The sequence below is a fragment of the Macrotis lagotis genome, chromosome 7 (assembly GCF_037893015.1).
Source record: "Macrotis lagotis isolate mMagLag1 chromosome 7, bilby.v1.9.chrom.fasta, whole genome shotgun sequence".
NCBI lineage: Eukaryota > Metazoa > Chordata > Mammalia > Peramelemorphia > Peramelidae > Macrotis > Macrotis lagotis.
In genome coordinates this window covers 114,293,118-114,316,497 of record NC_133664.1, presented here as the reverse complement: position 1 = coordinate 114,316,497, position 23,380 = coordinate 114,293,118, and the positions used below count along the sequence as shown (strand labels likewise).

The 23,380-nt window shown below is 35.1% G+C and overlaps 1 protein-coding gene across 6 annotated transcripts in view; it reads right to left on the bottom strand.

Moving 5' to 3' along the window:
* Positions 1-23,380, bottom strand: part of CNOT4 (CCR4-NOT transcription complex subunit 4) — a 208,699-nt gene that overhangs the window by 20,580 nt on the left and 164,739 nt on the right. For all 6 annotated transcript variants that reach the window (XM_074193619.1, XM_074193618.1, XM_074193617.1 and 3 more), the window contains 3 exons: positions 19,578-19,635; positions 18,250-18,499; positions 16,528-17,025 (listed from right to left, as the gene is read on the bottom strand). In XM_074193619.1, coding sequence (XP_074049720.1) covers positions 16,528-17,025; positions 18,250-18,499; positions 19,578-19,635 — 806 coding nt within the window. The remainder of the gene's footprint in view (positions 1-16,527; positions 17,026-18,249; positions 18,500-19,577; positions 19,636-23,380) is intronic.

The following is a 23,380-nucleotide window of genomic DNA, read 5'->3' as shown; positions in this document are numbered from 1 at the left end:
ATGTAGCCTGTCAAGAAAATGACCCTGGAAACATTCACAATGATTTATAAAACCTTTTTAAATGTTGAATGACTATAATTTCAAAAATTACTGGAATTTGTAATTCCTTTGTCTTAGAACAATGTCTAAAGCGTGGGAACACCTGACAAATGAAATATGATAGAAAGTCAACACCATGGAGATATGATGGCAGGTCATGCAGCAAGGATGACAAAATATTTAGATTATTCAACTGATATTTTGGATCCTATAAAATATAGACACTAGCCTGTGAGAATGAAAACTTATGGGATGAGGCAATGATCAGGCTATTGGGCAAAGTTGGAAATGAAAGTGGATTTGTCCTGACACTAATGAGCCATAATGGATTTGGATATGAGATTATACATTACTTCAAAAGGAATTTCTATTTTTTTAAACAGAAAAAGAATGAGAACTGTGTATAATAATCTGAGATTTAATTAATCATACTTATGGGAAACCTTGCTTAGCCTAGGCATTGGTCTTCACTGGACATGTCTCACCAAAGTTTAAGCATTTGGCCCAAGAGGAAATAAATGGTGCCTTGCACAACAACCTTTACAAACTCAAAACTATTAAGTGACATACAAGTGTCACAGTTTCAAATATTACGGTTCATTATATCATTATAGCCTAAACTCATGATGATTTCAATGTGCATGGTTAACAAAACTGAGATGGATATCACCACAAGAGGGTGGAATAATGCTATGGCTTCAATAACTTTACTGTTTTCCTTCTTTAAGTGAGTAATAATGGTGCCTTCTTTAAAATCTTGTGGATTTATATATTATTTTACACAGTTAAGAAAACATCTCCAGCACCCAGTCACTCGCAGATTCTGAGTTGGGACTTCAGAGCTCTAACTTATTCCTTGCCAGAGATTATCAGACTCAGCAAGTTCAATTAGTTCACTATCTCTCCTAATATCACAAATTTATAAAATGCTTTAAGTTTAAAAAGTGTGTGTGTGTGTGTGTGTGTGTAAAATGGCATTTTGAACTCAAAGAAACCTGAAAGATAAAATGCCATCTTCTTTGGTCCCTCCCTCCCTTGTTCAATCCTATTCTAGTAAGGCTCACTGAAGGAAAAGTACTAATGTCTCTTAATTTCCAGTTTAGCACTATTTCCATTTCACCCAACACTGATCTTGCTTAGTTTCCTTTCCTATCCTGGGATAATTTCCCAGAATCACATGTTAGTCCTGGAAGGGATAGCAGAAATAATTTGGTCTAACCTCCCTTCCTCTCTCATTTTAGTTGAGGAAACTGAGGCCTAAATCTTCTGGTTCTAAAGTTTCAGTAGGTACATTACCACATCTAAGGATTTTTATATTTTTCAAGGTTCTTAATGATATCTAACACTTCAAAGGTGAATCCTGAAATCATACTCCTGCATTTAGGTTGTGGTTATCATATATCATGTTGAAAGACACAATAATTTACATTAATTATAAGAAGCATTAAATTGTTGATGACACATTACCAGGATTCCCTCCCTACCTATAATCAAAGTTGATTGGAATCACCTTGAGTGCTGTATCAATTTTTTTCTGTGATACAATTGTATTATAAGCACTCATCAAGTAGATTTGAAAGGAATTCTGGTTCTGGTATGGGTTTAATTTAGATGGCCTCTGGTATCTTTTCCAATTCTAATTCTGCAGTCAATAAGAGGTTTTGGTCACTGTTGTCAAATCAGTCCTGTTTATTTATTCCTTATAGGGTCTGTGATAATAGTGACTTCCTACAGAGGCATTCTGAGAGCCTATGTAGGTATTTTTACTGATCAAGTCCAAAATAATCTACAAACCATAACGCACAAAGAAATATTTTCTAAGACCCTGGGAAGAATGCAAAAGAAGGTAGAGTACTGGACTAAAGTGCCTGGATACTGTAGAAAGTGGGGTACACACCATTTTGGCTTTCCCATTTAATAATTGTGCATTGCTAGTTAACTCAGTGGCTCTAGCAAAGGGATTTGCTACAGGTTAAAGTCAGGTATATTTCAATTTAACTCAGTGAATTTTAGTCTCTAGTTTCAACTAATGATGATGATGTTTGTTCTTCTTTCTCAAAGAAGATCATGATAAGTGGATCTGAATCAGATGGGGCTGTGCTAAGTTATCAGCTTCACTTTCTCCTCCAGAGCCAACTGAGTCCAGTGGTCAAATATGGATTAGGCCTCAGGTCAGAGGGTTAAATGATTTACCCAAGCACGTGCACGCACACACACATACAGTAATTGTCTTAGGCAAGATCTGAATTCAATCACCCTGATTCCAAGGTTGGTGCTCTATCTACTGTACCACCCAGCTGATCCAGTCCCAATTATAGTACAAGGAATATATTGTTGGTAAGCTCTCCCCAAAATTCCCATTAGATATTCTCTTTGAAAGAAGGCAGTACAAAGGATTTTTTCAAGATTTTACAGTGACAATAACAGTAGCACTAAGTTTTCTGAAATTTGATATCTGAGATAAGAAGCAAAAACAGAAGAATGAAAACAAGGGCCATCAGTGGGTCACGCTCTTCCCATTTCCTAGTAACCTACTTGAAGCAGGGCCAACTTGAGGAATATTTGAGAAATGAGTTGGGAAGAGGTCTATGAAAAGGATCAGGTCTCTTTACTTACAGATCTGTCTGGAGTTTATTGTGATGAACAGCTAGAAAACCATCTAGGATAGTTATTAACTGGCTGAGCTGAGTCCAACAAATATCTGAATTTAAATACCTCATCATATCATATCATATCCCCAGCTTAATAAATGCTTGTTGATTGATTAAAAGACAAATAAGCTTTAGTTTCCTTGGTGAAATAATAGAATGATCAAGAGTAATCCATTATCAGAACTCTTAACTCGATTTTTCTTGTCTGTTTTACACCTTGTAAGAGCTGCTTTGCTTGACAAGTTAGAAATGAAAAAATTGATGTAGAGAAATACCAGCCTAGTCTTGGATCAGTTTTATTTTGGGCACTTTGCAAAAGATCATGGAGAAAGGAGAGAAGGATTGTTTAAACTGAAATCATAAGAGAGTCAATCAGGAATGTTATCTCTGACCAACTAAAGGTTCTGAACTAGCACTATAACAAAGTGTCCATAACAAAGATTCCACAGCAGTCTGGTAGAGAACCTTCTTTGAGGGTTCACCTAAGGAAATTCTGAGGAGTTAAGAGTCCACTCTCCATGTGGTTCAGAACATCTAGTTTAGAAGATCTAAGAACTGTTAAATTGAATAGCCCTAGTTCCATTCATTTTTCAAGGAGAAAGCATACCATTATTAGATTTGGAGACAGAAATATCTGGGTTTGGATCCCACCTGTGATAGATACTAAACTAAGTGACCACTGTAAAGCAACTTAACCTTGTTAAGCTTCAATTTCCTTATCTAATCAACAGGGAAAGTAATATCTGTACAGCCAATTTCACACAGTTTTGTGAGGTATCAACAATGTATATAAAGTGTTTTTAAATTTAAAAAGGTAGAAAGTATAAGGGGAAACTGGGTGGGGGAGGGTAAAGGGACGGAGAAGCAGCTTACCATTAACATGCCCCCTTTTTTATTTATTTATTTATTTATGTTTGTTTGTTTGTTTGTTTAAAATCCATTGAAGAGTGGGGTTTCATACTTTTTATGTATTACTTAAATAAGTCATTTTAACCTCTCCAGTCTCTCCAGTTTCCTCACCTGTACTCACTCAGCATGATGTTATACACAGAGGGTCCTCCCTGGAAACAAGAAACCAGGGTTCATGTCCTACTTCTGACACACTCTACCTAACCGCCCACAATCATGAAATCACTTATCTGGATCACTTCCCCTATCAAAAAAATGAGTGGGATGGACTAAATGACCTCAAAATTTTCATCTACTGCTGAAGTCTAAGACTCTAATGAGTTATCAGACTTCATAATTCTTTTGACTTCCTTGTCTGCTTTACACCTTGTAAGAGCTCCTTTGCTTGACAAATTAGATATGAAATAGCATGATGTAGTAGAGGAATACTAGCCTAGACTTGGATCAGTTTGAATTTTGCCACTAGTTATCTTTGCTACCTCACTTAAGTCAAAATCTGTTTGGGTCTGAATTGTTTCATGTGAACTGAAGGACATAAATCAGATAATCTGTAAGAATAATTTTGCACCTCTGAAATTCTATTTCCCAATTTCAGAACTTCACAAAGCCTTAAAGACTATAGGAGAAAGCCATTAGAAATGCCCAAATAATCTTTCGAGGAACATAACTAGAAAGTAGCTACTGTAGCTACTATGGGTCTTATTTACTTTATTTCAATAATGAGTAATTACACAAAGTTATCTGGATTCTCTAATTCATAATACATAGCACAAAATATCATGAAGAAAGGAGAATAGGGTTGTTTTAAGTCTTAATCACAAAAGAGTCAATCACAAATGTATGTAAGAAGGATCAGGATAAATACTATTTTGCAAGGCAAACATCTAGATCAGCAGCATTTTAAAGAAGCTGCAACGTCTTGAAGAATATCTTTAGAAGAGAACCACATTATATGATATATATATTTTAATTGAGCTCTGCATTTTTATTGTGGTTATGCAAGCTAATACAATGAGACCAAATAATAGTTTGCCAGAAGGCCCTAGTTATAATGTACACACACACACACACACACACACATATATGTAATAAAGAGAATTAAGCAAGAATAGTAGTACACCTTGAAGACAGCAAAAAGTGAGCAGTCCAGCAGGGAGCCACCCAACAGCTGCTCCCTAAGCTGCTCCCAGACCACAGAAGGTAAGGGGGTAGTAGAGGGAATATTGTTGAGGTCTCTCCTCTGTCTCTGGGACAGGACTCTGGGGCTTTGTCCATATTCAGACCCTGATCTTAGTCTGGGCCCCCCCATTGCCATAGAACAGGGACCTTCCCTGCAGCTCCAGGGCAGAGGGGAATGTTTGTGCTCTTGCACAGGCCAGGAGAGCAGTCAGAGCCTCTAATAAGACCTTGAAGGAACTGAGGTCCTTGTGGGGGTGTCACAATAATATTCAAAAGCTCAGGAAGCACCTCAAAACCAAGACACAGGCTGGGGAAAGAAGTTAAGTAGAAAAAAAAAGGAACCTGACCATAGACAGTTACTTTGTCCTACGGAGGATTAAAACACACACTTAGAAGATGGGAAGGTCCAAGCTTCTAAGCTGGGCTCAAACTATGGCAGAGCTCAAAACAAGATTTTGAAAATCAAGTAAGAGAGATAGAGGAAATATTGGGAAGAGGAAATGACAGCAATGCAGGAAAAACATGAAAACCAAGTCAGCAGCTTAATGAAGGAGATCCAAAAAATGCTTAAGAAAACAATTTGTTAAAAACCAGTTTGGGTCAAATGGAAAAAGCAATCTAAAAAGTTAATGAGAAGAATAACTTTAAAAAGTAGAAGTGGCCAGATGGAAAAGAAGAAAGCTTTCTGAAGAAAACAAATCCTTCAAATGAAGATAGGGACGTGATGCAAAACTAGGGCAAAGACTAAAGGGAACATGCCTAGAAGAGGAAGTCCAAAAAGAATAGAGTGAGTGAGCGTGTGTTTGTGTGTGTGTGTGGGGGGGGGGGGGGCAGGGAGTAAGGAGACAGAAGAAGATGAAGGGGCTACCTATCAAATTTAAGGACAGAGATTCAGTATTAATAGTACCTATGATTTTAGTGTCTTAAAGAGAGGGTTCAACATATAACTACAGACTCATTCCTTTATTTTGGCTTAAAAAAGGTAATCTAAGATCAGCATAAAGTCCAATTCAATCTGGTTGAGAGAGAAGTCCTCTTCAAGGTTCACCTAAGGAAATTCTGAGGAGTTAAAAATCCAGGCTCTATGTGGTTCAGAATGTCAGGATTAGAAGAACAAAGAACAGGGGGTGGCTAGGTGGTGCAGTGGATAGAGCACTGACCCTGGAGTCAGAAGGATCTGAGTTCAAATGCAGCCTCAGACACTTAGTAATTACCTAGCTATGTGGCCTTGGGCAATCCATTTAACCCCATTTGCCTTGAAGAAAAGAAAAAAGAAAAGGAGGGGAAGGGGAAGGGGAAGGGGAAGGGGAAGGGGAAGGAAAGAAAAAAGAACAACTGCTGAATTGAATAGTCCTTTAGTTATGACACAAACCCAGAAAACTAAACTTACTAAACTGGCCAAAACCAGAGTGAACATACTCATGTAGCTTAAGAATCTGAAATTTTGCAATATGTGAAGATATGTAGTATCTTCACTCCCAAGTACAAACCACTCCTGTTTGGTTTGTTTGCTTCTGCTCTAAGGCAGTGTTTCTTTTAGAACCACCACAACAAATTCTCTCTAATAAAGTAAGTGCTGACTTCTGCCAGTAGACAGCCTTTGTGTTCACTGGAGGCATTATCAAGTGGCCACCACTACAAGGGCCATTCCATTAACATACTATGTGATGGGTCTTCTGCTGAGCATACAGAGAGAGGAGACAGGCAGTCCCTGGTCTTAAAAGAGTTTACAGTCTAATGGGGGAGAAACATGCAAACAAATACATACAAATGAGCTAGATACAGGATAAACAGGAAGTAACTAACATAAGGAAGGCACTGGATCTAAGAGGGGGTTGGGAAAAGTTTCCTGTAAAATAAAGGCCAGAGCAGCTAGATGGCACGTGAATAGAAGACTACCAGGCCTGAAGTCAGGAGAACCCAAGCTCCAATCTGGCTTCAGACATTTACTAGCTGTGTGACTTTGGGAAAGTCACTTCACCACCCTGTTTGCCTCAGCATCTTCATCATAAAATGATCTGGAGAAGGAAATGGTAAACTAATAGCTGCACTAATAAAACCTAAAATGAGGTCAAAGAGCTAGATACAACTAATTGATTAAACATAAAAAACAAAAATAATGGATTTTAGTTGCGTCTTAAAGGAAGCTAGGGTCATCAGTAGATTTGCATTGAGAAGAGAAAGCAGTCTAGTCATGTAAGACAGCCAAAAAATGTCCTTGCAACCAAGAGTAAGGTAGAAGACTACCTACTTTCTCCTCCTATCCCTTTATAAATTCCATCTTCTCTAATTTCACACTTATATGTAATGATCATGCTGCTAGAGTTGATATTAAGAAACTCCTAGATTTGATCTCCCATCTTCTCCTCAACATATCTCCTCTAAAGTCTTTCTCATCAATTTAAGAAATATCTCTAATTCTCTAGTTATTCTTAAATATACTTCTAAGACTTATAGTACCTTCTTTGCATATGTAGACCCTCTGTAATACCCTGTCTCAGTTGGTTTTCAAATATGTTCACATCTAGCCTCTTAAAAGCAAACTAAAAATCAGTGATGTGACCTGTTTCCTCTCTAAGTTTTTCTAACTTTTCCCAAATTACTAACTTGCTTGAGGGTATTGTTTCTACTTTCTTATGATTTTCCTCTAGAATCCTTCCAGGAATGGCTTCTACCCCTTAACTAAGACTGCATTTTCAAGGGTTTCCAATGAATTCCTTTCCAGCCAAATTCTCCTTGTCCTTAATAGCTGCATTCAATTTTTTCTTTCCGTCTCCTCCTTCCTTCCACCAGATATCTAACTTCAAGCTCTCATAATTAATCAGAGCCTAGACTACTGCAAAATCCTATCTGGTTTTATTCCCACTATCAGATTAAATTTCCCTACTCAAGACCTAAACTGGATCTTTGTGGTGTGCATGTTATATCAAGTCTTTCTTTTTCTGTCTCACTTTCAAAACTCTAGGTAATCTATCTCTATTTCTAGTACTCTACAATATCAAACTTCAATACAATTTGCCTCATCTTCTGTATTTTTCAAACAAAATCTATCACCTTCCCAGCCCTGCCTTCTCACTGACCCATTTCTAATACTATCCTCACATATAGTTTATCATAAAAATAAAGGCCTTCCTCCGTCTCCTTTACTCCTAATTCAAGTCTTATGTTCACTATATTTGTTCTGATGATGCCAGTATAATTCAGTATATTATATCTTAATTATCCAATAGTTAGAAGATCTTGAGTTGAATCACTGTGTGCTATTTTGAATGCTGTTTATTTACCTCATCACCAAGATTATTCCATTAGAAATATGAATGGAAAGCTTTAGTTTTTAATTAATTCACTATATTTTATAATAGCTTAAATGGAGTATAGTCAATTCTTATCTATTACAAACCTAGGAACCTTCACACTGGATCATACACATGGTTCATCTTCCCCTATATTCTGTCTCTTGATAGTGGTACCAAGGAATATTGAATATGTCTACCTAAAGTTGAAACTGAAGATAATTTAGAATATGAAATTCTTAAGTTTGAATAATATTTATCTACTTGCTACAATTTGTGCTTGTTTTATATTTCTATCATTCATTCCAAGGACATTAAGTAAGAAGTTGTGTTGTCCATAGACAGTGTTCTTAAAAATGAACATTCCTATTGACACCAGCCCTATCTCTTCTGTATACATAAATATCAAGAGAACTCATGTGCTACTAGAGATAATAACATTCTCAATGCAAAGTTCTCCTTCAAAACCACAAAGGGAAGCTGTTTTCTTCTAGTTCTTTTAAACTTTGTTTGAGATAATAATTATAAATAATGAAAAGTCCATCTAATAATCACTGATTAATATCACTTCCTTATTCTGTGAAAGAACAAAAGTCTTAAAAAAAAAAGCAGGTGGCAGTGAGTAGATAAAGCACCAGTCCTAAAGTCAGGAGAACCTGAGTGCAATCCAGCCTCAGACATATTTAGTAGCTATGTGACCATAAGGCAAGTTCCTTAATTCCAACTGACATGGAAGGGAACAAGGAAAGGAATGGGGGAAGGAGAGGGGAAGGGGAGGGGAAAAGTGGCTGAGTAGAACAGTAACAACTTGAACCAGAAAGACTCTCAATGAAAGTCGACAATAAACTAACAGCTGTGTGAAGAAGTTTGCCTATTAAAAGACTCAGACTGTTAACACTAGCAGTAGAACATTAGCCAATACTACTAGAAGGAATCTGGGAATAAAGCCCAATGTTCTTGGCATTACAAATGAAAGAAAACAGAATGTTTGGAGAAAGAAAAGAGGGGGAAAGGTAGAAGAAAAAGGAAAGGAGAGAAAAAGAAAAGAGAAAAAGAGGAGGGGAAAAGGGAGAATGAAGAAGAAGAAAAGCTGGCATATAGAAGGAAAGAAAGAACAGCAGAATTAGATATAAGCAATAGACTGAAATTTAAGAAAATACCTCGGTAGTTTTTTCCCCCTTAAGGACTAAACCATGTAAGTCAGAACTTAAAATGAAGGTAAAGTACTTTATTGTCCTCAAAAGTTTTTAAAAACCAACTCCTAGGTTGCATAAGGTCTCATTGACTTCAACATGCATTTATCAATTCAAAATAATGAAATATGCTCATTTTAAAAAGTACCATTTTTATAAACTGAACAACAGTATGATTACTTTGTTGGATTTAATCATACTAGTAAGCATGACAAGGTAATCCATTCATAGTGACACCAACTTCAGTCTACTAATTAGAATTAAATTCAATTTACTCTCTATGAGTTTAAAAGCCTACTTGTTCTTTAAGTAGTCCTTGGTCTTATGCAAAAACCTATCTACAATCTTTATTCTGTGCAATTAACTGAAATCCCTAAATCTACTCAAATGATCTAATTTTGCAAGCTTCCTAATATCGACATTTCCAGTTTATTTTCATTATCTTTGACTAAGAATCTTTATTACAATCATATAATCATGTTACTGAAGATTCATTGTAGAGATACTACCCATAAGTAAGAATAACACTGGGGCATGTATCCTTTTTAAAAGTATTAATATATTTTGAATCTTAAAAATAGTTGTTTTTGGGGTTCTTTTAGGTTGTTTGCAAGGCAAATGGGGTTAAGTGGCTTGCCCAAGGCCACACAGCTAGGTAATTATTAAGTGTCTGAGACCGGATTTGAACCCAGGTACTCCTGACTCCAAGGCCAGTGCTTTATCCACTACGCCACCTAGCCGCGCAAAAATAGTTTCTTAATCTTCTCAAATTCTGAAATTAAAAAAAAAATGTGTATAAGAGAAAAGAGTGTCTAAGCATACAACAATAAAAAAATGATGAAATTAAAATCATGTAATCAAAAAAAGCAAATTCTAATATCATCTTTTGGAAAACTAATGCTACTACTTGCACTTTTATATGAACTTTGTCTTCTGAGAAACTTGAAATTTTCATATTCATATTCCTGATTTAGGAAGTAAGTAAATAGGCAAGTATACCCATCCAAGAATATTCCTAGGAGCTATAGCAATCTTTCTAAACTGTATTTCTTACATAGTACTACAAATTTACCAGATTCAATATATAGCAAAAACAAAATTATGACTAAGATCTGTTAGAGGTCTTATAATACTGTTCAGTACCCTGAAGATGGCATACTAGTTGCAGGGGGCAGTAGCATAAAATAAAGTTTATACTTTGATTATTTTAGTTTTTAATTTCTTTTGAGATACTTATATGGGACTTTAAGAGTAAACTTTTTGTAGGTCTTATCCCCCCAAAAAAAGACAAATTCCTTGAGATGTACATATTAAATGCAATATCAATAAAGAATGAAACTGAAGAAAGATGAGCACAGTCATCCTAATACACTGATGGTAGAGATACCACCAATTAAGTCATTGTTAGCTGAGTTTTGATATGATTCAATCATTCTAGAAAGCAATTTGAAATTATGAAGGGGAAAAAACTTGATTAAAATGACTGTATGCTTTGGACCAGCAATCCCACTGGTAGGTATGCACCTTATCAAAGACTAAATATTCACTGACTACTTCTTGTGGTGTCAAAGAAATATATATTCAGAAATGAATGTAATATTAAAAACAAAAATATTAATAAAAATATAAATTATTTTAAAAAAAGGAAAAGTAAAAAATTTTAAAAAAGCAAATCATGCAAAAGTCCAAAGGTCTGTGTAAGCAACCCAAATACTATTAAACTCCTCCGTTCTGCTGTCTTTTTGGTCACAGTAGATTCAGAGGTAGCAAGCTATATCATAAAGATAGAGAAGAGAAGAGGTTGATAGAAGCATGGTCAAAAGGTTCATGTTTTCTTCCCTTTTGGGAAAAGTTAGTAATAGATAAGCCAGAGGTGACTCGATGTGCTAAACCTATTTTAAAAAATTAAACTTATACATGCTTAAGAGCAGGAGTTTAGTGTAAAGTAAGTTATGTATTTTTTAAAAAAAATCTTACAAAATACTAAAAACTTTAATAAACTCTTGAATCTTCATATGTATCACATGATATGAAAAGCATTCCATCTTTAAAAGACGTGACATTTTAAGTATGTCCAGAAAAATGAAAAAACAAAAGCTATCCTGATAAATTCTTAACTACTAAAACAAACTAACTCCCTAAAAATATTAAGATTAAAAAACTAAAGTGAGGTTTACAGACAGGTAACAAAATTTCAATAGCCAAAAGGATGCTGAAATAGTGCATATATTTTAAAAATAATTTATGTGAATTAATGCCAATATATTTACTATATATTTGTAACACTGGAAGACTGATTTTTTTTTCTATATTTTTGCAAGGCAAATGGGGTTAAGTGTCTTGCCCAAGGCCACACAGCTAGGTAATTATTAAGTGTCTGAGGCCGGATTTGAATCCAGATACTCCTGACTCCAAGGCCAGTGCTCTATCCACTGTGCCACCTAGCCGCCCCCAAGACTGATTTTTTTTACTAAGAAAATAGTAAAATGTTATGACGAAGATTCAATTCAATTGAAATTGAGATAACTTTTAAGTCATATGGATTTATACCAAGCACATGCTCAATTCTCTAAATTATAATAAAAGATTTTATACTGTCAGTTATTTAATTTACACATGAATCTACATAATATTAAATTATCAAAAAATCATGCTATAATTCAACAAATAAGATTCTAAAAGAAAATTCATTGGTGAAATAAAGCTTATATTTCCTAAATGTATCTACTTTTGGCAAAATTCAATATTTAAAATCAACTTCTGGAGCAGCTAGATAGCGCAGTGGATAAAGCATCGGTTCTGGAGTCAGGAGTACCTGGGTTCAAATCCGGTCTCAGACACTTAATAATTACTTAGCAGTGTGGCCTTGGGCAAGCCACTTAACCCCATTTGCCTTGCAAAAAATAAAATAAAATCAACTTCTGTAGCTTTTATTCTTCCCACACATATATATAAAATAAGTGTACCTTGCAGATGACAGTTAAAAAAAAAAAGATTATTTCAAGTTTCAGAACACATGCCTCAAACTGTGCTGATCATGAGCTACCAGTAGGCAGTTTGAGTGTGAAGTTTGAATTAGACCCAGCCTAGGCCCAAAGGAAAGCTCTGACTCTGTGTGATCTAGATGCACAGGATCACGAATTCAAAACTGGAAGAGCTCTTTGAAATCTTTTTAGGCCAAACTCTTCAGCGGACAGATAAGAAAACTATGACCCAGCAAGTCATGATAAACTGCCCATGGTCACAAAGCATACTGGTAAGGAGCACAGCAGGCCCTTGAAGCCCAGTCCAGGAAGCTGGATCATTTCCTCCAGGTGCATCATAAGTACATGCTCTTGTTAACAATAGATATATAAGAGACTGTGGGGGAAAAAATGAAAAATCTATGACCACACACACGCCCTACAGAATTTGGCCCAAAGTTTTCTTTAGATATAAAGAAAAGCAAACTCCATTTTAAAAATTGGACTTGCATTTGTGAAGAGTAACCCAACTTCCTATGACTAAGAACATGTTTTTAAAATCTTGGTTATGTTAAAATCTACTAACTCCCTTAATAACTTGTTTAGAAAAATTTGTCAGCATTTTCTGAAAACAAAATTTCCCTACTAAGCTAAAAAAGATACAGAAGTGAACTAAGAAAAATACTGGCAAAGCATTCTTTTTGTCTCACTTTCTTAATTCTCTATTATCTGACTTCTGACTTTTACCATTCCACTGCTATACCAAAGCAAATAACAACCACCAACTATCAAATCTAATGGCTTTTTTGAAACCCTTATTATTCATGTGACTCAGTAGGCTTTAACACTCCTCCTAGATTAGTTCCTGCCTTCTCCCCTGGTTTCCATGACTCTTCACCGGCTTCTCCTCCCACCTCTGCATCTTCCTGATCTCCTTCCCAGATCTTCATCCAGGCCAATCTCACTAAGAACAGGTGTACCAAGTTTCTTGGCTTCTCCTTTCTCTTGTTGATCTCTTCAGCTCCATGGATTCAATTATCATTTTTATGCTGATGATTCTCACATAGATTTACTTATTTAGCCCTAACATCTTGTGCTGATGACTTCTACTCTCAAATCTATCACTATCAACTGGACATCTTGAATTGGAAATCCTTTAAACATTTTAAACCTAATGTGTCCAAAACTGAACTATTATGTTAGGACAATCAGGTAGTACAGTGAATTTAGTAGACTGAGCCTGAATTCAGGAAGACCTAGAGATCAAATTCTGCCTTAAGACATTTACTAGTTATGTGATCCTGGCTAAGTCACTTAACCTTTGTCTGTCTCAGTTTCTTCAATTGTAAAATGGGGATAACAACAGAACCTATCTCATAGGGTTTTTCTGAGGATCAAATGAATTAATAATAATAAAGTAATGGCACAGTGCTAACATACTCTTTTCCTTTTCAACTAAATCCTCTCCTCTTCCTTTTTTTTTCACTTTAAGATAACTCAGAAAAACATGTTTATTTTCTGTTCTTATAGTTTCTCTTTGTGAGGGGAACACCACCACCCCAAATAGAAATCTAGATAGAGACTTGTGAGAATAAATATAAACCAAAATACACTATTCCATCATATAAGACCATGATAGTCCTTTAGCCGGAATGATTCAGATAACAAATCTTAAATCCTTTATTGAAATTTTATTCTAAATTTCAGAATCTCAATAAAAATAGCTTTTAATGAGAAAAATTCTTTAAAGAGTTATTCATGACCTAGTACAAAACACACTCTACATGACAAGTGAGTATGCTCAACACCAACTGAAAGAAACTTGAAGGTTATAGGACACTGAAAAAATGAAATGACATAATGCTTTCCCTGGAAATGGACAAAAAAAGGTCACTAATGAATTAGATCAGACTTAGAAACTACAGAAACTATTTAAGTTCAGGGATTTTTTTTCTATTTATTTGTTAACACAAAATAACCTACATATATTAATTATAACAACAAACATTTTTCATATTTATAGCTCTAAGTTGGTTAAGTGAGGCAAAAAAATTCATACTATACCAAAATGAAATGAAAATCCAAAACACTTAATAGGTACAATTGCAGAACTCATTAACCAATGATCCTATTCTTTTTTGACAGGGGTAATGCAAAGGCAGTTATGCAGTAAGCAAGAGAAAAACACTAAGTAAAAAAAGTTGCTTATCAGAGTTGTACTGAGAACCTTTATTACATTTAGTCCAACTCTTCTGCCTGCCTTTCAAGGACTTCCAAAACACTGTCCCTTTCTAAGACAGACTAGAAGGGCAGCTAGGTGGCACAGTGGATAAAGCACCAGCCCTGGAGTCAGGAGGACCCAAGTTCAACAAATCTGACCTCAGACACTTAATAATTACCTAGCTGTGTGACCTTGGGCAAGTCACTTAACCCCATTGCCTTAAATTAAAAAAAAAAAAAAGACAGACTGGAAAAGAAGGTATCTATGGGGCAATAAACTCTGTTCATTTATTCCTCATATATGTTACCTTCTTCCTTTCACATCTGCTTATATATAAATCCTATCTTTTAAGGTCAAGATTTCACTAAAGTCTTCTCTAGCTACTATATTCTATGATAACCTTTCCCTTTTCTAAGTTCCTATTACACACTTATGAATACTATATTGATTGTCACATTTTTTAGGTCTGTTTCAGCCCCTCAAATAACTACCATTTTCACACCAAAGGAGATTATAATAAAAAATAATAACTAAATTCTAAGTACTTTCCTCACAACCCTGTGATATAGATAAACTAAATATTATTATCCACATTTGGCACATGAATAAACAAAAACATGGTTAAGGAACTTTGTCACAGTCAGAGTTTCCAACCCCAAGACCATTATACCATGCTATCTGTATTATATTTTATATGACATATCTCAGGAGAACAGTGGCTATACTGTAGGTGATCAATAAATGCCTGCTGATTTTTTAGTATTCCTTTTATATTCCAGATGAATGGAAAAAGAATTTTTTATAAAATTATGTGGGATCAACTACTGCTATAATTAAATTAAAAGAGAACTGTAGAAGATACTAAATTGGGTACAGTCACATCCAAGTCAGTTAATGTTTTAATGTAACAAAGCTATTAACAGTTACAGACTTTATCTAACACTCCCAGATATTTGTCCTATAAGTATCTTTTACTGATTATTAGAAGAATTGTGCAAGAATATTTAAACTGATCATCATAAATACATGACATTAAAAATATAGATATACATGTCCTAGTGGCAGCATGTCAGCAATAACACATTTAACTTCACAGCTAAATAACACACAGTTGTCATTACAATGTGGAAAATCTTAAAGATCTTAAGAGAAATTATGTAGAAAAGCAATATACTGTCTGAGAAATGCAAGGGAGGAAAGTTTTCATGTGGAAGCAATTCTAGAACCCAACTAAAGACATTACTAAAAACAACATGAATTCTTTAGAACTCAAAGGTAAGGAGTTCAAAATGTCCCAAACGATTTTCCATAATCTATAAGTGAATCTGTTGAGGACAGTAATGTTGGATCAAGACCCAGTGAAGTATCAAACTCAAAGGAGTGTAAAATATCCTCTTCTAAGCAAAATCATGGAACACTAAAATGTTCAAACATTTTGACTGAATCAATTTTATATTTGTAGATTGGAAATTTTTGCACATTAATAAAGTATCTGTGTTAAATTAATACTCAGAAGTTCACAAAATATGAAGTACTTTATTAATATGCAGTAGAGGTTTAATATGTTTGGCTATATCAAAGTAAATCTACCCGAAATTGTTGAGAAGAAGCTCTATCATCTGTCATGCTCTCACTAATTATCACCATTAAACATTTTAAGCACAAGTTTTTAAGAAAGTAAAAGCAGAGCCTGTACTTTGATACTCAACTCTATAGGACCATAATTCCAAAATCTTTTTCCTTTTTACACACACACACACACACACACACACACACACACACGGCAAATTCAAATCCAACCAGATAACTATACAAAAACTAAAAACTATCCACTAAATGACAGAATTGTTCAAAATAATAAGATTATAATACTCCACCATCCTTATAAAGCTCAATTTACAAGGCAAAGCATCCAATTAAATCTTTTCAAGATTGTTAAAAAGAATTTTAAAAAATAACAATATTTCCACAGAAATTCTCAGGAAATCTATTTCTAGTAACTGATTATTCCCCTCCCTCACCCAAGAACCTGAAGGCATGATTCATTTGCAAATTCATGGAGGCTTCAAATGAACCTACCTGCTATAGGGATCCCTCCCAGACCTGTGCTGTGTTGTGGCGGGAGATTCAAGTCCAAGAAATTACTATTTGAGGTGGGGTTTGCTGTGTGGTTCAAGTGCATGATGCTATTTCGTGGAAAGGCCATCCATGGATAGCGGGCTGCCTGGCCTGGAAAACTGAATGAATTATAAACCGCCCGGTGTTGCTGAAACTGAGGGAACCTCTGTGGCAAGACTGAAAAGGTGCTACTGAGAGAGTTGGCATTTGTGGGTGCGGCAGGATGCAGAAATCCAGGGCCTGGCCCTTTGGCGGTTGTAGTGTGTGAGGAAGGGTTCTGAAGAGATGTGGGCGAAAGGGAAGGTTGATCTTGAACTGACAGTTCCTTCTCAATCAGGTCTGCTAAGGCTTTGCGAGTGATGTCAAAGGGGTCAAACCCCAAGTCATCCTCTTGCTGTTTAGAGGAACCAAAGCCAAATGCTGCTTGCCAGTCTGTAGAGGATGATACTGGAATTGTTTCTGTCAGGAGGGAAAAATTATAATTAATTATATAATGTACATAAATCCATACTTTAACTTCTTCTGGAGTAGTATGTACATGGGCATTTTGAGCAACAGGTGTCCAACTGTTCATGATGCATTCAGGGTTTTCTTGTCAGTATCTTGACAAAGATATTAGAGTGGCTTGCCAAGCTCATTTTGCAGCTGAGGAAACTGAGGGAAACAGGTCTAAATGACTTGCCCAGGGTCTCAAATTAAGTGTACAAGGTCACTTTTCATCTCACAAAGAGGAATCTTTCTGACTCTAGGCTCAGCACTCTATCCACTGTACCAGTTAGCTGCCCAAATAGAATATGCCAAGACATAAAAAAATAAATATCCTGCTATCATGTGCTTACATGAGAGCTTTATTCACATGTAGACATTTTACGCTTTTAATAATTCAATAATGAAAGCAGGGTAAATGGATAATTTTGTTGTAGAACTGATAAGAGAAAAAGCATTCACATCTTTATCACTGCCCTTTATAATCAAAACTCAGAATGGGCTATTGAAATAAACTCACAGTTATAATCAATATTTCCTCTCATATCAGAAAGTAAGGATTAAATGAAGTTAACAGTAGATGAAGGCATTAGAGTGAAAATCATTTTCATGTATGGTATACATACTATAAGGATCATAATTTAATAATCCTGTTGTCATATTACTCTCCATTTTTACTTATGGTATGCCCTATGAATTTTCATGAATGCTTCTGACATTTTATTTTATGCAATATTTTCCAAGAGCAAAGAAATGAAGTGAACATAAAATTCAGTAAAACTAAAGAATATTGTATTTAATGTCTAGTCCTAAACAATTTACCTCTACAGTACTGGAAAAATCCTAAAGCAACACTGTAAACATTGAATTTTGATTTTGAAATAGTCTGCAGTACTTTAAAAGTGCTTTTGGCTTTAAAAACTTTTAAAATCTTGAAACACTTAAGTTACAATTTCTAGTCTTTAAAAAAAAAAAAAAGAAATAGGGGCGGCTAGATGGTGCAGTGGATAAAGCACCGGCCCTGGAGTCAGGAGTACCTGGGTTCAAATCCAGTCTCAGACACTTAATAATTACCTAGCTGTGTGGCCTTGGGCAAGCCACCTAACCCCATTTGCCTTACAAAAACCTTAAAAAAAATTGTCTATATATTTGTGGGTTTCATCATGCTACAATGTTAGCAGACTCAAAGATTCATACCTGATGTGAAGAGGCTCTGTGGTTCTGGTGCTGTTGGCCAATCATTGGAAGTCTGTGGGGAGCTGGGGAAAGGGGGGAGCCCGCTGGGGATAGGGTTGGGATGCCGAAAGTTGTCCGAAAATAGTGACTGTGACTCTGTTACTGCCCCTTCAAAAGGGGACCTTGCACTGTGATTAGATGAACTGATGGGGATGACTGGGTTAGGTTTGGATAGACCAGGAGGTGGTGACGGCGTATCACTGTTAGGTATCTAAAAAGGAGGAAAAAAAAATAAGAAGGAAGAAAAGTGAATCTTCTAACTCTCATATAACAGAGGTAAGAGTAGATGGCAGGGAGAGAACAGAATCTCTACAGCACCTCCTTGATGATAGGGACTGAGCTAAGTATTTTACAAAGAGTATATTCCTAGATTCTCACCACAGTCTCACAGTGGTAAGGGCTGCCATTGCCCTCGTTTTAAAGATAGGCAACTGTGACAAACAGGTTAAATGACCGACCTAGGATCACCTGGCTAGGAAGAGAAAGGGGATAGATCTGAATTTAGGTCTTCTTTAATCCAGGACCACTAACATATCAACTGATTACCAAACTGCTCATGTGAATCATATTTCATCTGAACACACACTTGGAAAAATAGTCACTATTAATCATTTTAAATAAAAGATTACTTACAAATGATTAACCTAATATATATAAAATATTAGGTGGGTAGCTGACAGAATGACTCACACAGAGGTCATATAGAAACATACCCAAAACACTGGCCAAAAAAAAAAAAAAGTCATAGGCAAAAAAGTCTCTAAGAAGATGCCAAAAAAAAATCTATGCTCATAAACTTTACACAATGAAGAATTTAAGAACTAAATCAAATTTAAAACTAGACACAATTCTAATATGGCTTTTGGTTCTCCCCATCCCCCAACTTATAGCAATTAGGAAGAAGTAAATAAGCAAGTATAAGAGAATTTATTAGAGGCTCATGCATTAACAGAAAGGGAAAAACTTAAAAATAAAATAACTAAACTAACAGAAAACCATTTTAAACAAGTAGTCTTATCTAACTCAATAGTCCCAGAGGGCATTGCAGTATCAAAGCATAATTTAATAAAAAGATGGCATTGATTCAGCAAGAAGAGCTTCAATTATAGTTGCTATATTTGGTTTTAAGAAGTAAATAAATATGTAACACATTTTAAAAACAATTTCATCAAAAATAGTGAGCCGAACATTTACTACTACAAATTTTTAAATCCCATTATATGGGAGAATATACCTCATTCCTCAATGTTGTCAGAAAAAAAGGAGATGCTACTTGACCAAAATCTTACCTGCTGGGAATTGTCACCATTCCCTATACTGAGGGAATCTGAAGGTTTGTCAATGGGGCTGTAGGGAACACAAAGCAAAAAATCCAAGTAAACTCATGCCCCTACAAAATGCACAGAGAACAACCTATTACGCAATGACAACCAAATACTTACTCAAGACCTACTATGTGCAAGAGATTGTGCTAGGCTCTGAGGAATTCAAAAAGATATTAAAATAAGATGCTGGCTCTGTTAGAGCTTACAATCTAAATATAAAAATTCAAACTACTCAAAGTAGACAATTCAACAAACTTCTCTATGTTATAGCAAGAATTCCTTTTGTGTATAAGCTATGTTAGATGGTCACTGACCATCTAAATTCTCAAAATCTGGGATAAAGAAACAAAAACTAAATTATGGAAAAAATATTATACTGCTTAAATCAGATGCTTAAGTCTGATTTGTTCATCCAGAGCAAAATCTACCAAGGGAGTTTTATTTATACAGGTAAAAGCATACTGTATTATGGTATCCCAAAGCAGCAAGTTCTCAGTTTTTAAAGATTAATAAAAATGGACTACATAAGGTGAAAAATTCTCCTGATGAATTTAAAAGCAAAAAAGATACTCTGAAGATTTTAATATTCCAACAACAAGAATTAAAGTAATAACTGAAAGGACTTTCTATGCTCAGGCATGGATGTGAACAATGTAGAAAAATATTTTCAAAATTAAGAGATTTAAAACAATATACATTATTTTTTAAACAGAATTGAATAAAAACAAAAAGAAATTTATAGAGAAAGGTGAGAAATAAAATCGAATAGTATTTTGAGGAAAAAATCTTGTAAGAGTAGATATGCTCATGAGGCTAAAATAAATCAATCACAATCCACAGAACTTGACAAAAAAATACAAAAAAAACAGAAAAAGAGAAAACTAGACCAATGAAACACAATGAAGAAACCAAGAATAGACTAAATACACACAAAAGGCTTAGTGTTTGATAAGCCTATGGAAAATGAAAACTGGGGAAAGGATTCATTATCCAATAAATATTGGAGAAATTTGAGAAGTCAAAACATAATTGATATTTTCACCATGTACTAACTACCATAGTTCTCTGCTGGATGCTACACATAAAAGTCAACTATAAAATATTAGTAAAGGTAATAGTACAAATGATTTCAAGTATGATAGGAGATAATTTTTTATCTAATAATCAAATTAAAGAAATATTAGGGAAGAAAATAGATAAATTTATCTACATTAAATTTTCTATACAACAAAAACAAGAAGTAACCAAGAATAAAGCAACAGTTTCAGTATTTGCAACAAGTAGAACAGATAACAACTAAACATAAGACAATATACAAGGATTTATACAAATGTTCATGGGAAACACGCTTCTTATAAAATGCTATGAACAATTTACATAGAAGATAAACAAATTATAACCACTCAAATTTTCAGCCTCCCTAACCATCTAAATAAAGTAAAACTGCTGAGATATATACAATAAACATTTTAACCAACTACTATGTAACAGGTTACTTTAACTGAATACAAAATTTAATAAACAAGACATCAAAAAGCCTAAAAATATAGAAGAGAAATTTTTAAAAAGTTATAATATACAATATTTTATAAAAATACATTAGAAATTGACAAAACCAACTGCTACATGAGATCTGAAGGCATTAAGTGTTATTCAGCTTGGGATGAGAATAGTTTCAGAGAGCAGATGTCATTTCAGTTGAATTTTAAAGGACAGGTATACATTTAATCGTCTAAGAAAGGAAGGGAAAGCACTGCAGGCATGGGAATTGATGGTGGGCATAAAGGTATGACAATGCTGGGTGGATTTATATGGCAAGGTTGGGGACAAAACTATAGGATGAAGTTGAAGCATAGAGAGTGAGACAGAGAATATGAGATGAGGCCAAAAAAGTAAGATGGGGTCTTATTGTGATGATGGTGAATGCCAAGCAGAGGAGTGTGAAGAATGTGACACAAAATGAATGTTTAAGAAATTAAAACCATCCACAAGAAAAATATTCAAAAAAAAAAAGAATAAAATCCTATAGCCCTATGCATTTAACAAGCTAGAAACAAATAAGAAACAACACAAAAATGCTTTTTCTTTGTGTCTCTTTGGACTAATGTTCTCTCATCACTCAAAGACACTTTAGTCTATGTGTTGATCAACAATTGATAAGCAGTGACATGTACCAATCGCTGTACAAAGCCAAGGAGACACAAGGAAAGGCAAAAACAGAATCTGTGCCCACAGAGAGATCATCTTCTGATTAAGGAAACAAGAGAAAAGCACATATCAATGTCAAGGTAAAACTGAGCTGAGTTTTCAGGGGAACCAGGAGGGAGAGGGGAAGAAGAGAGGAAAAGAGCCAGGAAACACAGGGCATGTTTTTATGAGGAGAACCAGTGTTGTTGAGTTGCAAAGTGCAAGAAGAACAAAGGAAAAGGCCAGATGGTGAATGATTTTAAAAGTCAAACAAAATCTGAAATCTAACTCTGCACACAGTGAGCTCCTCAAATTTGCTGGTCAGACCTGGGCCTTAGACAGATAGAGAATGGATGGACTGAAGTGGGGAGAGATTTGCGTTAAGGAGTCCCACAATTCGGCAATAAGGTGAAAAGGGTTTGTACCAGAGTGGAGGTTGTGCGATTAATGAGAAAGGTCATATATGAGAGATGCTGGTAACATACTAGATATGTAAAGTAAGTTCCAGAGAGGCACTCAGTATGGCACATACGGGTAAGCCTGGGTGACTGGGAAGAAGGTGATACCTTGACAGTAACAGGAAAGAGAGAAGGGTTTGGAGGAAAAAGATAATGAGTTATATTTTGGACATATGGTTTGAGTTGTCCAAAAGACAGTTGATGACAGATAAAGCTACAGTGTTGTAAAAGCTAGATGAACAGATTAGAGAATAATTTGCATAAAAATTTAACCCATAGTAATTAAAGAATTCACCAAATAAAAGAGTAAAGTACAGAGAGCTATATTTTTTCTGTGAAATGGATCCCTAATCTAATGAAGTCTATGGACCGCTTTTCAGAATAAAAATTTAAAATCCATGAGGTAAAGGAAACCAAGTATACTAGAATAGTTATAAAAAATTTTTTTTAATTAATGAACTTCCAGAAATCTATTCACAAACTCATAAGTGGTTCATGGACACCTCAGATGTAGATAGAAGGAGAAAAGAAGAAGCCCTAAGATAAGACTCCTGGTGTATACCCAGTTAGTAGGCATGAGTTGAAGAAGAGCTAGCAGAAGGGTCTGAGGAGTGGGTCAGATAAAGGGGAGCAGAACCAGGTGAGAGGAGAAAGAATCTAGGGAGAAGAAAAGTTGAATGACTCTCGGTATTAAAGGCTGCAGGGAGGACAAGAAGGGTCTGGATGCAATTCTGGTCCTGCTAATTTTGCTTTGGATCAATTCATACCATCAATGTATGAGGTAGAATAATATCAGATAAAGTTGCTGAAAATTCTCTGTACACATCACAGTTAATATATAGTATGAAATTCAATTATATTAATTCATCATTATTTATTTAGCTAGTCCTCAATTTGGGATATACAGATAACATCTAATTATTTGACTCTTATAAAGAGAAAAAGTTTAGCCATTTTCAAAGTGATAGGTCTATATTTTTTTTGTTTTTATGATATTTTTAGGATCACATCCTAGGAACAGAATCCCAGGATCAAAGGTCAGGATTAACTTTGTAATTTGAAGTATACTGACATATTTTACTCTAAAACATTGGTGAATCCTACCACTCATATTTATGGATC